Source organism: Penicillium coprophilum (assembly GCF_028826855.1).
Source record: "Penicillium coprophilum strain IBT 35676 chromosome Unknown utg000004l_segment0_segment0, whole genome shotgun sequence".
NCBI lineage: Eukaryota > Fungi > Ascomycota > Eurotiomycetes > Eurotiales > Aspergillaceae > Penicillium > Penicillium coprophilum.
In genome coordinates this window covers 850,529-864,122 of record NW_026622723.1, presented here as the reverse complement: position 1 = coordinate 864,122, position 13,594 = coordinate 850,529, and the positions used below count along the sequence as shown (strand labels likewise).

General features: G+C 49.3%; 4 protein-coding genes across 4 annotated transcripts; 1 reads left to right on the top strand and 3 right to left on the bottom strand.

The window, feature by feature from the left end:
* Positions 1–1,097: 1,097 nt before the first annotated feature.
* Positions 1,098–2,649, bottom strand: N7500_004744 (uncharacterized protein; the record flags this gene model as incomplete). Its single annotated transcript, XM_056675889.1, has 2 exons — positions 1,098–2,296; positions 2,373–2,649. The coding sequence occupies 2 exons, from the start codon at positions 2,647–2,649 to the stop codon at positions 1,098–1,100; spliced, it is 1,476 nt and encodes a 491-aa protein (XP_056530889.1).
* Positions 2,650–4,479: 1,830 nt separating this feature from the next.
* Positions 4,480–7,813, bottom strand: N7500_004743 (putative NRPS-like enzyme; the record flags this gene model as incomplete). The annotated part of the gene is made up of 4 exons (XM_056675888.1): positions 4,480–4,872; positions 4,984–7,160; positions 7,211–7,478; positions 7,535–7,813. 4 exons carry the CDS (start codon positions 7,811–7,813, stop codon positions 4,480–4,482), a joined length of 3,117 nt encoding a protein of 1,038 aa, XP_056530888.1.
* Positions 7,814–9,195: 1,382 nt separating this feature from the next.
* On the top strand, positions 9,196–10,515 carry N7500_004742 (M20 family metallopeptidase; the record flags this gene model as incomplete). The annotated part of the gene is made up of 1 exon (XM_056675887.1): positions 9,196–10,515. The coding sequence occupies one exon, from the start codon at positions 9,196–9,198 to the stop codon at positions 10,513–10,515; it is 1,320 nt and encodes a 439-aa protein (XP_056530887.1).
* A 340-nt stretch (positions 10,516–10,855) lies between these two features.
* On the bottom strand, positions 10,856–13,019 carry N7500_004741 (glycoside hydrolase family 47 protein; the record flags this gene model as incomplete). Its single annotated transcript, XM_056675886.1, has 3 exons — positions 10,856–11,814; positions 11,868–12,512; positions 12,566–13,019. The coding sequence occupies 3 exons, from the start codon at positions 13,017–13,019 to the stop codon at positions 10,856–10,858; spliced, it is 2,058 nt and encodes a 685-aa protein (XP_056530886.1).
* Between the last annotated feature and the right edge of the window lie 575 nt (positions 13,020–13,594).

Here is a 13,594-nt window from a genome sequence, read left to right as displayed (position 1 = left end):
ACTTTAGTACACAAATACACACACATAAAAAACACTTAGTGTACTCACCTCCACTGTTACCTGAAATCCCCACTCTACCAGACCACACGCCATCTGACTCCGAGAAAACGACTCTGACTCACAATATCAACGGAAGAAAACACCCTATTTGCCAAGCCTCGGCACAGACAGGTACAGGCACCACGACACTCGCACTAAGCTCAATTGTGTCAGTACATGTCTCAAGTGGATACATGAAGCCCACAGGTGTTCATGTCGGTATACTATACACATTATGTTCAAATGGCGGTAGCTTCACAACGTGGCCGACCCACACTACCAAGTCACTCTCCAGTACTGTTGTACACCTACATGTGACTCGTCCACACGCACTTCCCGCTTCAACAGTCGTGTCTCCCAGGTTCTATTGCCGTGTTATCTCTTCCAATGACAGGCACAGTAGGATTATACGTTGTTCGAGAATTGTAATATAGATATAATTATAGACATGTCCATATGATAATCATATGTGTAATTGAAGATATGTACATATTGGAAACAAGGATATGGTACTTTTTTCAGATGCTTTTTTGGTTTGTTCTCTGTGGAACAGAATGGGTGGATAGGGTTGAAGTCTATGGGGTACAACGGCTGGGAGGCTTGGTGTATGGGGGGTATAGTTATGTGTAATGGAGACATGAATGAGAGGAAGGGTGCATACACCCAGTCAGTAAGGGGCATTGACTTTTCCTTTTCTTGTCAACTGTTGAAGCAAGTGTGATGTCTTAGGAAATGTAGACATCAGGATCAAGAAATGGAAAAGATAATCCCGGGATAGACAAGACTCGGGATATAGACGAAGGAAAGACATGATTCGGGGCGAGAACAGTAGTCGCTGATCCGGATCGTGAAGTCGTAAGAGTCATTATAGATACATTCAAAAAGATCAAAGAAAGAAATAACCAAAGGAGAGACATTAATCGTAACAGTGCGGGCGAGATTGAAGTCATCAGAAGGCGCGCGGGGAATATTCTATCGTCATTATCGTTGCGGATCGCTCGAAAAAAGTGAGAAAAATGAAATGAAAAGAACCTGAGCCCAACGAAATGACTCAAGTCTCAAGGTCGGGAGACTAAATCCTGGAAAAATCGGAAGAAATTCCTCTTTTTCTCAGAACGGCAGGGACCTGCAATCTCCGTAGCCGGTGCCACAGTCATTGGGCCCACAATATCCTCATCCCCCATATCGGGGAACTTGTCGTTGTCATGTAGACGCGGGATACGGAGTTGTTGGCAAGGGTGGGTATTAGACTGGGTGAGCGTGAGAGCAACACCGTCAATAGCGCTGAGCTGGTCGAGCATGGTCTCGTGCTGCGTTGTCCATTCGCGGTTGATCGACTCCCATTTCTCCACGGTAAGCTTGTAAATGTTTGAAGTGACACCGTAGTGCTCGCCAGTGCGGACAAGATGCTTGGCAAAGTTGCAACGCGCAATGTCCCAGTCAGCACGTAGCTGCTGGAAATGGTCGAAGTCGCAAACCGCCGGGTCGTAAGGCTCGGGAGTGATGGTGAAATTGGCGTGGCCGAGTTTGTTGGCCCATTCGTCGTTAGGGTCGGAGAGGACGAGGGGTGTCACGTCGCCTGAGACTGTGCGCACGGTGCTGGCTCGTGGTCGGTTGAATGAGGCCACGGAGGGCTTGGACGAGAGTGGTGGCGAGGGGAGGATTCCCATATACCGTGGGTCGGAGGTCACATTGTAATTATGGTGTGATTCGTTCATGTCTGCCACAGAGGGAGACTGTAGTGGTGACTGGACGCGTGATGCCGCGACGCTTGTTGGGTCGTCTCCCATAAACGGTGGCAGGAGAGGGGTTGTCGCTTTTTGTATATCGTTGTCATCCTGGCTGAGACTGTTTGCTCGGGCGATATCGATGGGGCGTACGCCAGACTCGCTCGCGCGTTCTTCGAAGATCGTCCGCGCGGGAGAGGGGGGAATCGAGTCGACCCGGCTCATGGGCATCGAACCAACGACAGGGCTTGCCAAGGCGGAGGAGGCCGCCGAGTTTGCGCGTGATCGTAGATCATCCGGGAAAATATCGCCTTCTGCACCACCGGAGGATCGTTTGGTCTTCCACCGGGCTGACATGGTCGAGATATGGGAGTTAATGCGCGAGGCACCCTTTATTGAGACACTGTCTGAGCGTCTCTTTTTCGGTGATGGGGCAGTCTCCACGCTCGTAACGCTCAGATCGTAGCTATCTGAGTTATCGGCGGGAGTAAAGTATGACTCTTCTGCAGACATGTCGTAATCAAAATGTTCTATAGAAAGTCCGATGTTAGCAACTGTGGTACCGGGGGGATTTTTTTTTTTTTGGCAGTGGCGATGAACACATACGGAAATAGTGATCTTCCAACGAGTCACGCGTGCATTCTTCTTCTTTAACTCCGGTCAACTGACTCCGACTGGGACTGTCCATTGAATTTCCCAGACCCGATGAAGAGACGAGGGAAGAGACCGAGCTGGAGACCCGGTTGTGGCCTGTCGCAGAGAACAAAGAGATGGCAGGTGAAGCCGGCGCAGAGGTATTAATAGTCAATGGGGAGTGCGGCTGGCGTGAGTCCGCGTCGAGACTTTCTCGTGTCGCGTCGATTATTTGAGACAGTTTATACATTTTGAGGTGAGAGCCGCTGAACGGGGTGGCTGGTATAAGGGGATAGGTTGCAGTTCAGCATTGGATGTGAGGGATGACCACAAGATAAAAGAGACGGTTCAGTTTGAACAAGTCATTCCCTCAGGCTTTGGGCGGAAACCGGTAGCGGTGTGATGGGTATAATAGTCCGGGAAAGGCGGGAACTGAAGTCTACCAGTTAGCATCCGGTGAGGCAACGCTGATTATCGTCCAGGTGGAAAAACAGTCCAAATGTAGGAAATATAGAACAAAAAACAAAAAAACAATAAATGAATTTCGAGTGACGTGGACCAACTTGTTTGGTCTTGTCAACTTGGGCAGGAAAGTGCTTTTTCTTTACTTACAATCGGCAAACGGACTGGCGAACAGGGAGATCCTGGGTAGTACAGGTTCAGAGAAGGAAGAGAAAGGGTGTCGAATTCGAGTTGGACAAATTCCATCCGATTCTCCAAAAGTTGACTAACACAACAACGGACTAAACTCGCGAGTTTAAAAATATTTCCATGGCTTACTCCGCTCAGTTCCGGTGGTTGACATGTTCTTGAACCGTGGTATGTAAGAATCTGGAACTCTTTTCTTTTTTCTTTTTTCTTTTTTATTATTCTGATTATCTTTCATCTATTTATTTACATCCAGCATACATGTAAATGTACCTATTCCAATCTACATATATAAAGCTATCCTACTTGTTTTCAAACGGCTACACAGATACGTTGTGTAGCCTCTACAAAAACCTGTGTGTGCGATCGGCAATCTAAACAATCTAGACTAAAGTGGATACAGGGAACCATTATGATGCCATTTCGACCCAGTCACCCGGTGTTGATTCGCTTTATAGAGCATCTTGGATACCCTTATCCTTATTGATTCATCTGTTTACTCCCGAGGTCGGTTATCATTCGGCCCAATGAGGCATACCCATCCCCTTCGACGGCCTGGTGCATCCACACCCGTTTGGAGACGCTGAGCAACTGCGGACAAGGTCCCGTCCCGTAGAAGTCAGAACTTTGTCCGAGTATGACGAGGAGGGTTGCACAAGGGTTTAGAGGGTTGTCGGTTCGAAATCCAGGTGCTGGGTATAGATTGATATACTTGTACGAACTCCGAACGAGACCTGGACTGTGACAGTCCGGAGATGGGAAATCCAATAAGAATCATTGGGATGGAGGGGAAATCGGCAAATCCTTTCACTTTCACTTTCTGGCACACGTCAGGTCCACATGGCTGGAACCATACTCGGGGATTTCGGGGAACATTCCATTTTTCCAGAGGCAAAAGAGGAAAGGGTAAGCCAGTCCGTACTTCAGGGCTTTGGGGTGTGCCTTAACTTGGGGGCGTAAGGCGAGTCTTGGCGCAGCCAAGATTCTCGGCTTTATCAACGGGACTTGCTCGAGTCAACTTTGTGGTTCCCTTAGGTTGTAGACATTGTCAGGTGACTTGATTATTGTGACAGATCAGATTCTTTGTCTTCTTCCCCTGGAGATCTCTCCGATCCTCTTTCTCGCTAGAAGCATCCCTGCAGGTTACTAGGACAGAACAGACCTGCAGTCCAAAATGACATACTCCGTAGAACTGGATCTGTTCGCGGGAGTGGCCAATCACCGCCACTCGGCAAAGAAAAAAAAAAGAACCTAATCGGGTGGATTGCTGAGGTAATCGCCTAATTAGGAAGGCACACTTCCGATCTCGGACCGTTATGTCATGTTTTTGACCCCTCCAACACCTCCCACATGGCGATATAGATAGTCTTGGACATTGGAATTCATCTACCCCGTACTCCATATATTGTATTATTTGAGATATCTAAACTAATCAAAATTGCCATTGCTGTATCCAATTTCGCATGAGCGAAGGAGAGATCGGGCCGAGGGCTCTCATGCTGACACTAGCCTCTCTCGCCCGTCGGACATCCAGCGCCACAGACAATGCACTGTCCTCGTCTTGGATCCCACGGTAGAAATCCAGAAGCTTGAGTGCGGGCTTCGAGGCAATATCCGCACTACTAGGGCTAGTGATGCTTTCCAGCTCAGCAACCCATGCGGAAAACGGAACTGGCTCGACGGCATAGTGGCTCTGGATAGCAGGCACCAAGGACGACCATGGTGCTCGTTCAGGATTCGTGAGATGAAACACGGCCCAGCGCTCGTCGGCTGAGCTCATATGACGTGTGTTGACAATCTCCACTATAATATTGGATAGAGTGTCCTAATTAAAGCAAATTAATAAAGTGATCAGCGGTAGATCTTGGCCTCTTTTTTTCCTCCGGCCCAAATTTTGAACCTGGTCCGATATATAGTGCTCGGGATTTCGGCTTACCACTGGCACCCAGTCGACCGCGGTCGAGCCGAGTCGGTTAGGGATTTTACCCATTGCTTTCGACGTCACGATGATCGTCGGTAGCCATTCCTGCTTATTCCATTGTCCGCGCGTGGTGGTCGGTCCGGCGATCTGTCCGACGCGATGAACCGATGTCGGGACTTGGGATCGTTGTGAGGCTTCGAGACAGATGCGCTCGGCAACGTACTTGGATTCGCCGTAGCCTTGTGGGAGGACCACTGAAATGTCCTCCATCGGTACTTCTGGGACCAAAGCTCCCATTTCTGGGGTCCAAGCGCCTACCGTGCCGATTGAGGAGATGAAGTGAACATGAGCGTTGCTGCGGCTGCTCAAGCTGAAGTCGATAAAGCGTCGCACACCCTGGATGTGGGTGTCCTCGAAAGAATCGACCGAATGGTTGAAGTCGACCTTCCAGGCGTTGTGGATGATGGTGTCAACTGAGTCGAGAAGTTCTTCGTACTTGGACTCGTTCAGGCCGAATCGCGGCTCTCCGAATGAGGCTTGTAGGAACTCGACCTTGTCCCTCCAGTCGTTTGTGTTGAGATGCAGTCCTTTCTCCTCGAAGCCTTTCTTCTGCCGTGATTCACCATCCGAACGATTGAGGCAGTAGACTTTAGTGATGGAATCGCTGCTCAGCAGAGAATGCAGTAGATAGGTCCCCAGTGAGCCAGTGGAGCCGGTCAGGATCACGGTCGAAGGCGAATGCAATCCATTCTCGAGGAAGATTTCCCGCGCTGGAAGATCGGACGTATACTTTTCCACCAGTCTCTGGATCTTTTCTGTTCGCGGGATCTCAGCTTGGGCTCCCCCATCTAAGATAGCCATCAGGACTCTAGACAAGCGATCGACTGTTGGGTTATTGTAGATAGTTTGGGCATTGATAGTTCCTGCTTTCACATCCGGCCGGCGTGACTGGATGCTCTTTTGCAGCATCTGAGAGACATGAATGGTCATCAGGGAATCAAGACCGGCAGAGTAAAAGTCCTGAGTTTCTGCAATCTTGGGTTTCTCCAGGACATGGGTAATGATCTGGTGAATATACCCTGTAACACTCTCTCGGTCCAATGTCTCTGGCAAGCACTGGTCCAAGTCATTCTCAAGGTCTTCGGCATACAATGCATCAATCTCTTTCTCGTAGTCTTGAATCACAGCTTGGCGCCGCACGCTCCCTTTAGGGGTCGTCTTGAATGGCTTCGTCTTCACTGCGAACCTGATTTTGTTCTTCATCACCCACCCATGACTTGCAATGCTCTCATTAGCCACTTGCACTGTCGGCCAGATATTATCAACCATCACCTTCTCGTCCATATCCTGTCCTCTATGACCGGGCTCGATGAGAAGCCCAGCCTGGAATCTAGACTGGCCAACTACCACCGCGTGTCCAACCAGCGGGTGTCCTTCAATGATAGTCTCCATCCCAACAGGATTGAACTTCTCTCCGTTGCTTAGCACAATCACATCATCCTTACGCCCATGGAATTTCCACAGTCGCGGATGTGTCGGGTGCCGTGTATAAAGATCGTTGGTTGGATAAGAATCAATGTCGGGGAATGTGTGGAAAATACTCTTGAGGTCGCGAGCATTTCCCCGCCGAGGAATCACCATCTCGAATAAGCCTTCGCCAGCTTCTTGCATTTCCACGCCGTGAGCTTCGTTCCATTCGATGTAGTTCCAGTCGGCTGGATCCTCCGGCACCAACGCTGGAATTATGCCGGCCTCACTACTTCCCATCATCATTATCAGCTCCGTATACTTGCGTATTCGCTCTCCGGCCTCGAAAGAAATCGGAGCACCACCAAAGTACATTGCCTTGAATTCCTTCAAACAAGCCAGTGCTTTGTCGGAGTGGCTCATGTCTTCCAGGATCGAGGGTGGACAGATTGCGGTTGTGGGATGGGCAGTGCGCATTAGCTCTATCATATGTTCGACGGAGAGTGGCTTGTCTGGCCTAATGAGGGTGGGAAATCCGAACCACACTGAGATTAAGAGTGGTGCCAGTCCCATTAGATGAAAGATAGGCGTCGTGGCCAGCACCAGGTCGCCGTGATCCAGCTCATAGTACATACATAGCCGACGGCCTACCGGCCTTGGGAGATAACGATGAAATTCGACGGTCATGAAGAAGCCGTGAGTGAGATATACCGGCTTTGGCATGGCTGTCGAAGAAATTAATGCGGGTTCACAGTACCATGTTGATGGGGCTTACCTGTCGTCCCAGAGCTATGGATGATGCACGCTACGTTATTCTCTGCCTCCGCATAAGACTTGGTATTCGGATAGTGGCGCAGACCCCTTTCATCACTGAGTATATTCTCCAGAGTCGGGACTTCAAAGATATCCAATGTCGAAACAAGCCCCTGGATTTCCAAGGCTCGTGCCTGGCGCTCCTCGCTGAAGAAGAACTTGGTGCAGTTTGTCACTTTCAGTAGATGCACATGGGCTTCGTCTGAATTCCTGGTGGAAGGCAAGAAAACCTATATGGATCAGTCCGACTGTTCTATCTTTAGCTTGAGTTGCTTTGTTGTCTTACTTGGTATCCAGTCTTTTGGCATGCAAGCATAAAGATGAAGTAGCGCACATCGTTTCTCCCCATATAGGCCAATGTCTCTGGATCTTGAGCCGGTCCAATGTTGCTTTCAATCCACCAACAGGTGAAGTTCACGGCCCATGCCAGGTCTTTGAATGAAAAGTTTTTGAATCCATCACTTATTTCCGATCCCCGTGGAATAACTGCAAATACCTGATTGGTACTGCTTTCAGCACGCTCATCGACCGTTGTCGCAAGCAGTCTTTTCCGATGAGACTCCATGCTCTTGTCTGGATCGCAGACTTGTGTTCCGGGAAACAAGTCAAACTGATGCAATAAGATTGCTGGGGGATGTTGAATAGAACAATGCGATGTGCTGGGAACTATCCAGTTCAAGGGGACGTATAATCCATATTTATACCCGATATGCATACTTCCAGGGACCGCTGTTTACCTAGACTAGATACTGTTCGCTCAGGGTGTCACCGAAGTGGCGAGTCAATATTCATTACTGACGTTGTGTACCATATATTTGGTATAGCATATGTTGCTTATACATTATGAGAGCAAGTAACATGAACGTGTAGATCATTGCTTATATGACACTACTTCCACTCCTACTTAATGTAGAGTTTATTCCGCGTGCCGAGCATTACTATACTTCGTTCTGGCTTCATAACAATCGATCTCTTCCATCTTCCGGGGTCTTGATGCCGAACTTGGAAATATACAACATAAGCAAGGGGTGTCTATATCTCAGCGTAGGTGGGCCCCACACAGAATATGGTTTATCAAAAGATCACTATGTAAACCTGGGATGATTTAAGCCGGTAATGGTTGTCCTGTGTGTATGCTGTGACCAATTGATCACCTGTATATGTAGCCATGCATCATGTCAGGTTCCCAATTCATGTCCCTCATATAGATTCGCGTTACAAGAGATCTTGGTAAAGCGATGATCTACAAATGACCATGCATGTCTGTACGATGTAGATATCTGTGGGTATGTTCATGATCTGACCTGTCCTTTACGATTTATTGTAACGCCTAACTACAAAGTGTACACAATCTCTTCTTTTCTTTTTTAAGCGTAGAACTATCAACTACTTACTAGCAGATCTTTTGCATGTAATTCTTTAGATGTACAATCTTGATAGATAGTATGGAGGTAGTCTACCCCTTTTCACCTAAATAACAAACCAACTCTGATACTCTGGGTCTTTTCCAAGGCCTCCTCGGTCTTGCCTTTTTGTAGAGATATACCGATGGCCAGATCTCCACGCCGCTCTCATTTCTTGTGCAACGCTCTTCAATGATGAGCCGAATACCGATCTGTACTTCATTTTTGAACAAAAATATAGATCTTGGGGGTTTCAAATATCTGAAATCGATCGGACTGGCATGAATCAGGGCTATTCAAGACAACGACACAATAAAATGAGACATCGCTGATATGCAATTGGATTGAAACCGTTCGATTTCTTCTTCTGATCCTGGTCCTCGACTGCTCTGTTTTGATATCTATCCACGTGACAACGGATTTGTTTCCGATCTCGGACATCGGACCTATTCAAGCCAAAATAACCTCTCTGGGTGCTGGAGTCATTCAATTGTTTCGGATACACAACACATAATCATTGGAACATATACATAATCCAAAATCAATGAAGTTCTCATATCTTGCGGCTGCGGCCATCATATCCGGTGCTCAGGCTTCTCCGCACCCCGCACCTCAACAGCAACAGCTCCTGGGGGTGCCATCCACACCGTCCCAGGCCAGCTACAGCCAAGCAGGCCTAGATGATATAATCAGCGATTCCCCTTTACTGTCTCTCCACCGAGATCTAGTCAAGATCGAGTCAATCTCTGGCAACGAGCACGATGTCGGTCTCTTCGTCGCGCAATACCTAGAGGCCCGGGACTTCAATGTGGTAAAGCAAGAGGTGCCCCCAGTGAAAGGACAAGAAGATACCAAGACCCGATACAACATCTATGCTGTTCCAAAATCCTACACACAACCCCCCTCAATTCTTCTCACAAGCCACATTGACACCGTCCCACCCTTCATCCCATACTCCGTGCACCAGTCCACCGCCGACTCAACCGTCGACCCAGAGGACATCATCCTAGGAGGCCGTGGCTCTGTCGATGCAAAGGGCAGCGTCGCAGCCCAGATCTTCGCAACCCTCGAAACTCTAAACTCAACCCCAGATGCCAAGCTTGGCCTACTCTTCGTCGTTGGCGAAGAAATCGGCGGCGACGGCATGAAAGTCTTCTCAAACTCAACCCTCAACGCCAAAAACGCTTTCAAAACTATCATTTTCGGCGAACCAACCGAGGCTGCTCTCGTCGCCGGCCACAAAGGCATGCTCGGCTTCAAGGTTCTCGCTCACGGCAGCGCCGCACACTCGGGATACCCGTGGCTGGGCAAGAGCGCCGTCTCTGCGATTCTGCCTGCGCTCTCACGCGTTGACGTGCTTGGTAACATTCCCGCCGAAGAGGGTGGCTTACCTGCATCCCCGAAGTACGGACCCACGACGCTGAATATTGGCGTTATTCGCGCTGGCGTCGCGACGAATGTTGTTCCTTCTGAGGCGTGGGCGGATGTTGCTGTCAGACTTGCGGCTGGTACGCCTGCTGAGGCGCGTGAGATTATTCAGCGCGCTGTTGAGAAGGCTGTGAAGGATGTTGAGGCGGAGGTTGTTTTGGACTTTGTTTCGCATGGTGAATCTTACCCGCCGCAGGATTTGGATGTTGATGTTGATGGGTTCAATGTTACTACCGTTAACTATGGTACTGATGTGCCGAACCTGGCTGTTGGTCCTGATGTCAAGCGCTACTTGTATGGGCCTGGCAGTATCTTTGTTGCTCATGGTGATAATGAGGCCTTGAGCATCCGCCAGCTGAAGGATGCTGTTGTTGGTTATAAAACGCTGATTGAGGCTGCGCTGGAGAGAGAGGCGAAGAACGACGTGGCCGTATGATTGATCGGTTTTTACATAGTATCTATCTTGATACGGGTGTGATATCTAGTGCTGTGTATATATAAGTTCGGCTACTAGATCTTGCCTCGGACGTTATCTAAAGTCACTACAGACATAAAGGTGGTGGCCTGACTATACATATTATATGCTATCTCTATGTCACCAAATACCTATGCAAGGAGTATCGCTTACGGAAGAGTATAATTAGTCATGTACAGAAGGTTGGTATACAGATCTAGGCTTCCCCAGAACACGAACGTAGAATCACAGGAAAAAAGCGTGGTACAAAAGACATGAGAGACATCAAAACCATAAACAACCAAGGCTATACCTAGCATATCTACTGCCTAGGCGCCCTCTCCCAACCCGTCTTGAGATCCCCGGTAGGCTTGAACCGCGGGAATGGATGGGCCTCAGTATTGAAAACGTGATCCTCCAGGGAGATGAAATCACGATCCGAGAACAACAAGTAGAAATATTTGAGCGTCTCAGCCATCCAATAGCGCTCCATATTATCGCGCTTGTATGAAGGGACTGCATCCGCGTTTCCAAGCGATGTAAATCCCTTAATACGGAGAACTGGTGCTGTATTGGTTGACCCAGGAATACGGGAGGTACTCTTCTTCTCGACCACGGCTGTGTGTTTGATGAAAGACTTGAAGATTTCCCAGCCCCATTGACGGTAGATGTCGTCGCCGGTGATACGGTAGAGATAGAAGAGGGACTCGACTGTTTCCGGGCGTTGTACATTGGGGCGGTCATTGCGGTGAATATCGATGTCCCCGCGCCAGGACTCGGACGCGTCGCTTTGCGCCTCTAGAGGCTTAGAGATACCGCGTAGTGCCTCGGGCTTGGATGCGCGATTAGGGTTCGTCACTGGATCGGGGTACTTGTCTGCCATCATCACGGGTGGCGAGTCTAGGACGAAGTGGGAGATCTCGGCTGCGAGGCCAGTTGCCGTTGCCTTGTGCATTGCCCAGCAGGTCTTCATTAACTCCTTGGACATGAGAATCTCGTCCTCCCGCTGTTGAGTCCAATCCGCTGACTTTCGGGCCTTGGACAAGGGCTGACCACCGGTCGCGCCGAGCGCGATTGTTCCGGGCATGAAGCAGACCAGGTGGTCCATCCTAGGCGAGAGGTCCTGGTCTAGGCCCTGGGGCCGCTCGCCGATAATCATCAGTTGGGAGTTCTTGGTGAATGAGACCAGGTGCTTGCGGATGCCTCTCAATGCCTCGTCCCACATCTCTTTGTAGATGGGCTCCTGTCCTGAGGTCTGCAGGTATTGCTTGATGAGATATTCTAGCGCGAGTCAGCTTAAAGGAACCACGGAGCACCGAGTGTCACCAACATACCATAGTAAGAATCTGCCTTACTACCCAGAGTAATGCTTTCTCCTTTGAATGCACCACTGTCAGGATGAATGGCAGTTCGGACAAGGCCATCCTGCGGCTTTTGCAGGTCAACCAGCTTCATCGTTCTCTCAACCAACTTCCAATATTCTGCCTCACCGGTCAGCTTGGCCAAATACTTGAATTCAAGCTGCAGTGAGCCAGCCTCGGAAATAGACGTAGCTCCCTCATCGGAATGCACGACAACGCCTGCTGACGAGTTGAGATTGACATTCGACCATGGGATACCGCTTGGAGACTCAAAAGCTCCGAGTAACCGCTCAGCGAGATCAGCTGCTTTCTCGATGTAAAGATCTTCACCGTCAGCGCCGACATCATCGTCGCTGAGGGGCGCCAAATTGGGGTATTGGGTTGACAGATAGTGTGCAGACAGCAAACCACCCAGCATGCGGATAGTCGTCTCAAACGTGTTAACATTACGATCCTGATCGTAATTCAACGATGTTGAGATCCATTGCCGCGCGCGGTGGACCTTCGAGGTAAGATTCATGATCATCAATGTGTCCAGCGAATCAACTATCATCCAACCTAATCCGCCACTCGTGTCTTCTTGGTTGACGTTTGATACTGGACGATACTGGTCATATCCTGGATAAAAGTGTCAGCACTCTGATATTACACAAGTCTGCTGTATGACCTACCCCATGCGTTCTTTTCATATCCTTCCCAACTGACGATGAAGGCGTCCCGCACTTTCTCTCGTCTCGCAGTCCAGTCAGACAAGTCCCCAGATGTTTTCCCTTCTTCCAAAGTCTGGGCCCATTTCCATAATTCTACCCCTTTATCATTTGACTGTAGCCCCGACCACGTGGGGAGGTAAAATTTATACCACAGCAAAAATAACACTGTACACACCCCCAGCACGTTCAGAAGCGGCCTCCATCTCCTTCGAGGACCTGTGCGCCGCGGCGCAAAGAATGGCTTATCTTTGTATAAAGGTAGTGTGCGGTCCTTTTCGAAGTAGCCGTTCACTTTATTGGATAGGGGGATGGGCTGGTTCGACAACCCGTATCCGCGGAGCCCGCTACGAGCGTTTCCGTAGAAGCCGTCTTGTTGCGTGGGCGCAAAGGGGCTGCGCGATGGCTGGTAGGCCATTGTATTATTATTCGGTATCGTGTCGTGCTCCGTGTGGGAATCTCTGCCGGTCTCGCGGTTATCGAGTGCGCCACATAGGAGTGAGGAGTATGTTGAAGTGCTGTGGTAGGAGTCGCCTTTGCTTGGTGTTGATCAAGATTTTGATTCGATGTTCATTCAGCCGTATCTGATATTCAACATACAACAGTCAGGTTTGATTCTAGGACGAGGAGCTAGCCCCTCGGACCAGCTCTGGAGGACAGCCGCACACTTACCGAAGTATAACCCCTTGCTATGGTGTTTATGATGTACAGATCTTGATCGCAGCGACAATCTGGTCTTCGGCTCTAAACAAGAAAAAGAAACAGCCAACATGCACCGATACAATTATGTTTGTTGGGTCGATGGTCCGTCAAGAATTTCTTTGCGGAGATGCGGAGCGCGGAGTTTATCCCGCGTGTCAACGATCTTAAGGCAGATAAAAGCCAAGTATCGCAACAAGCAGTCGATGTGATTTGCGACGAAATTTGCACGAAAATCGAGAACGTGGCGAGGGCAAGTTGGAGGAAGCTGGGGAAGTGGAGAGGCAAGACTAG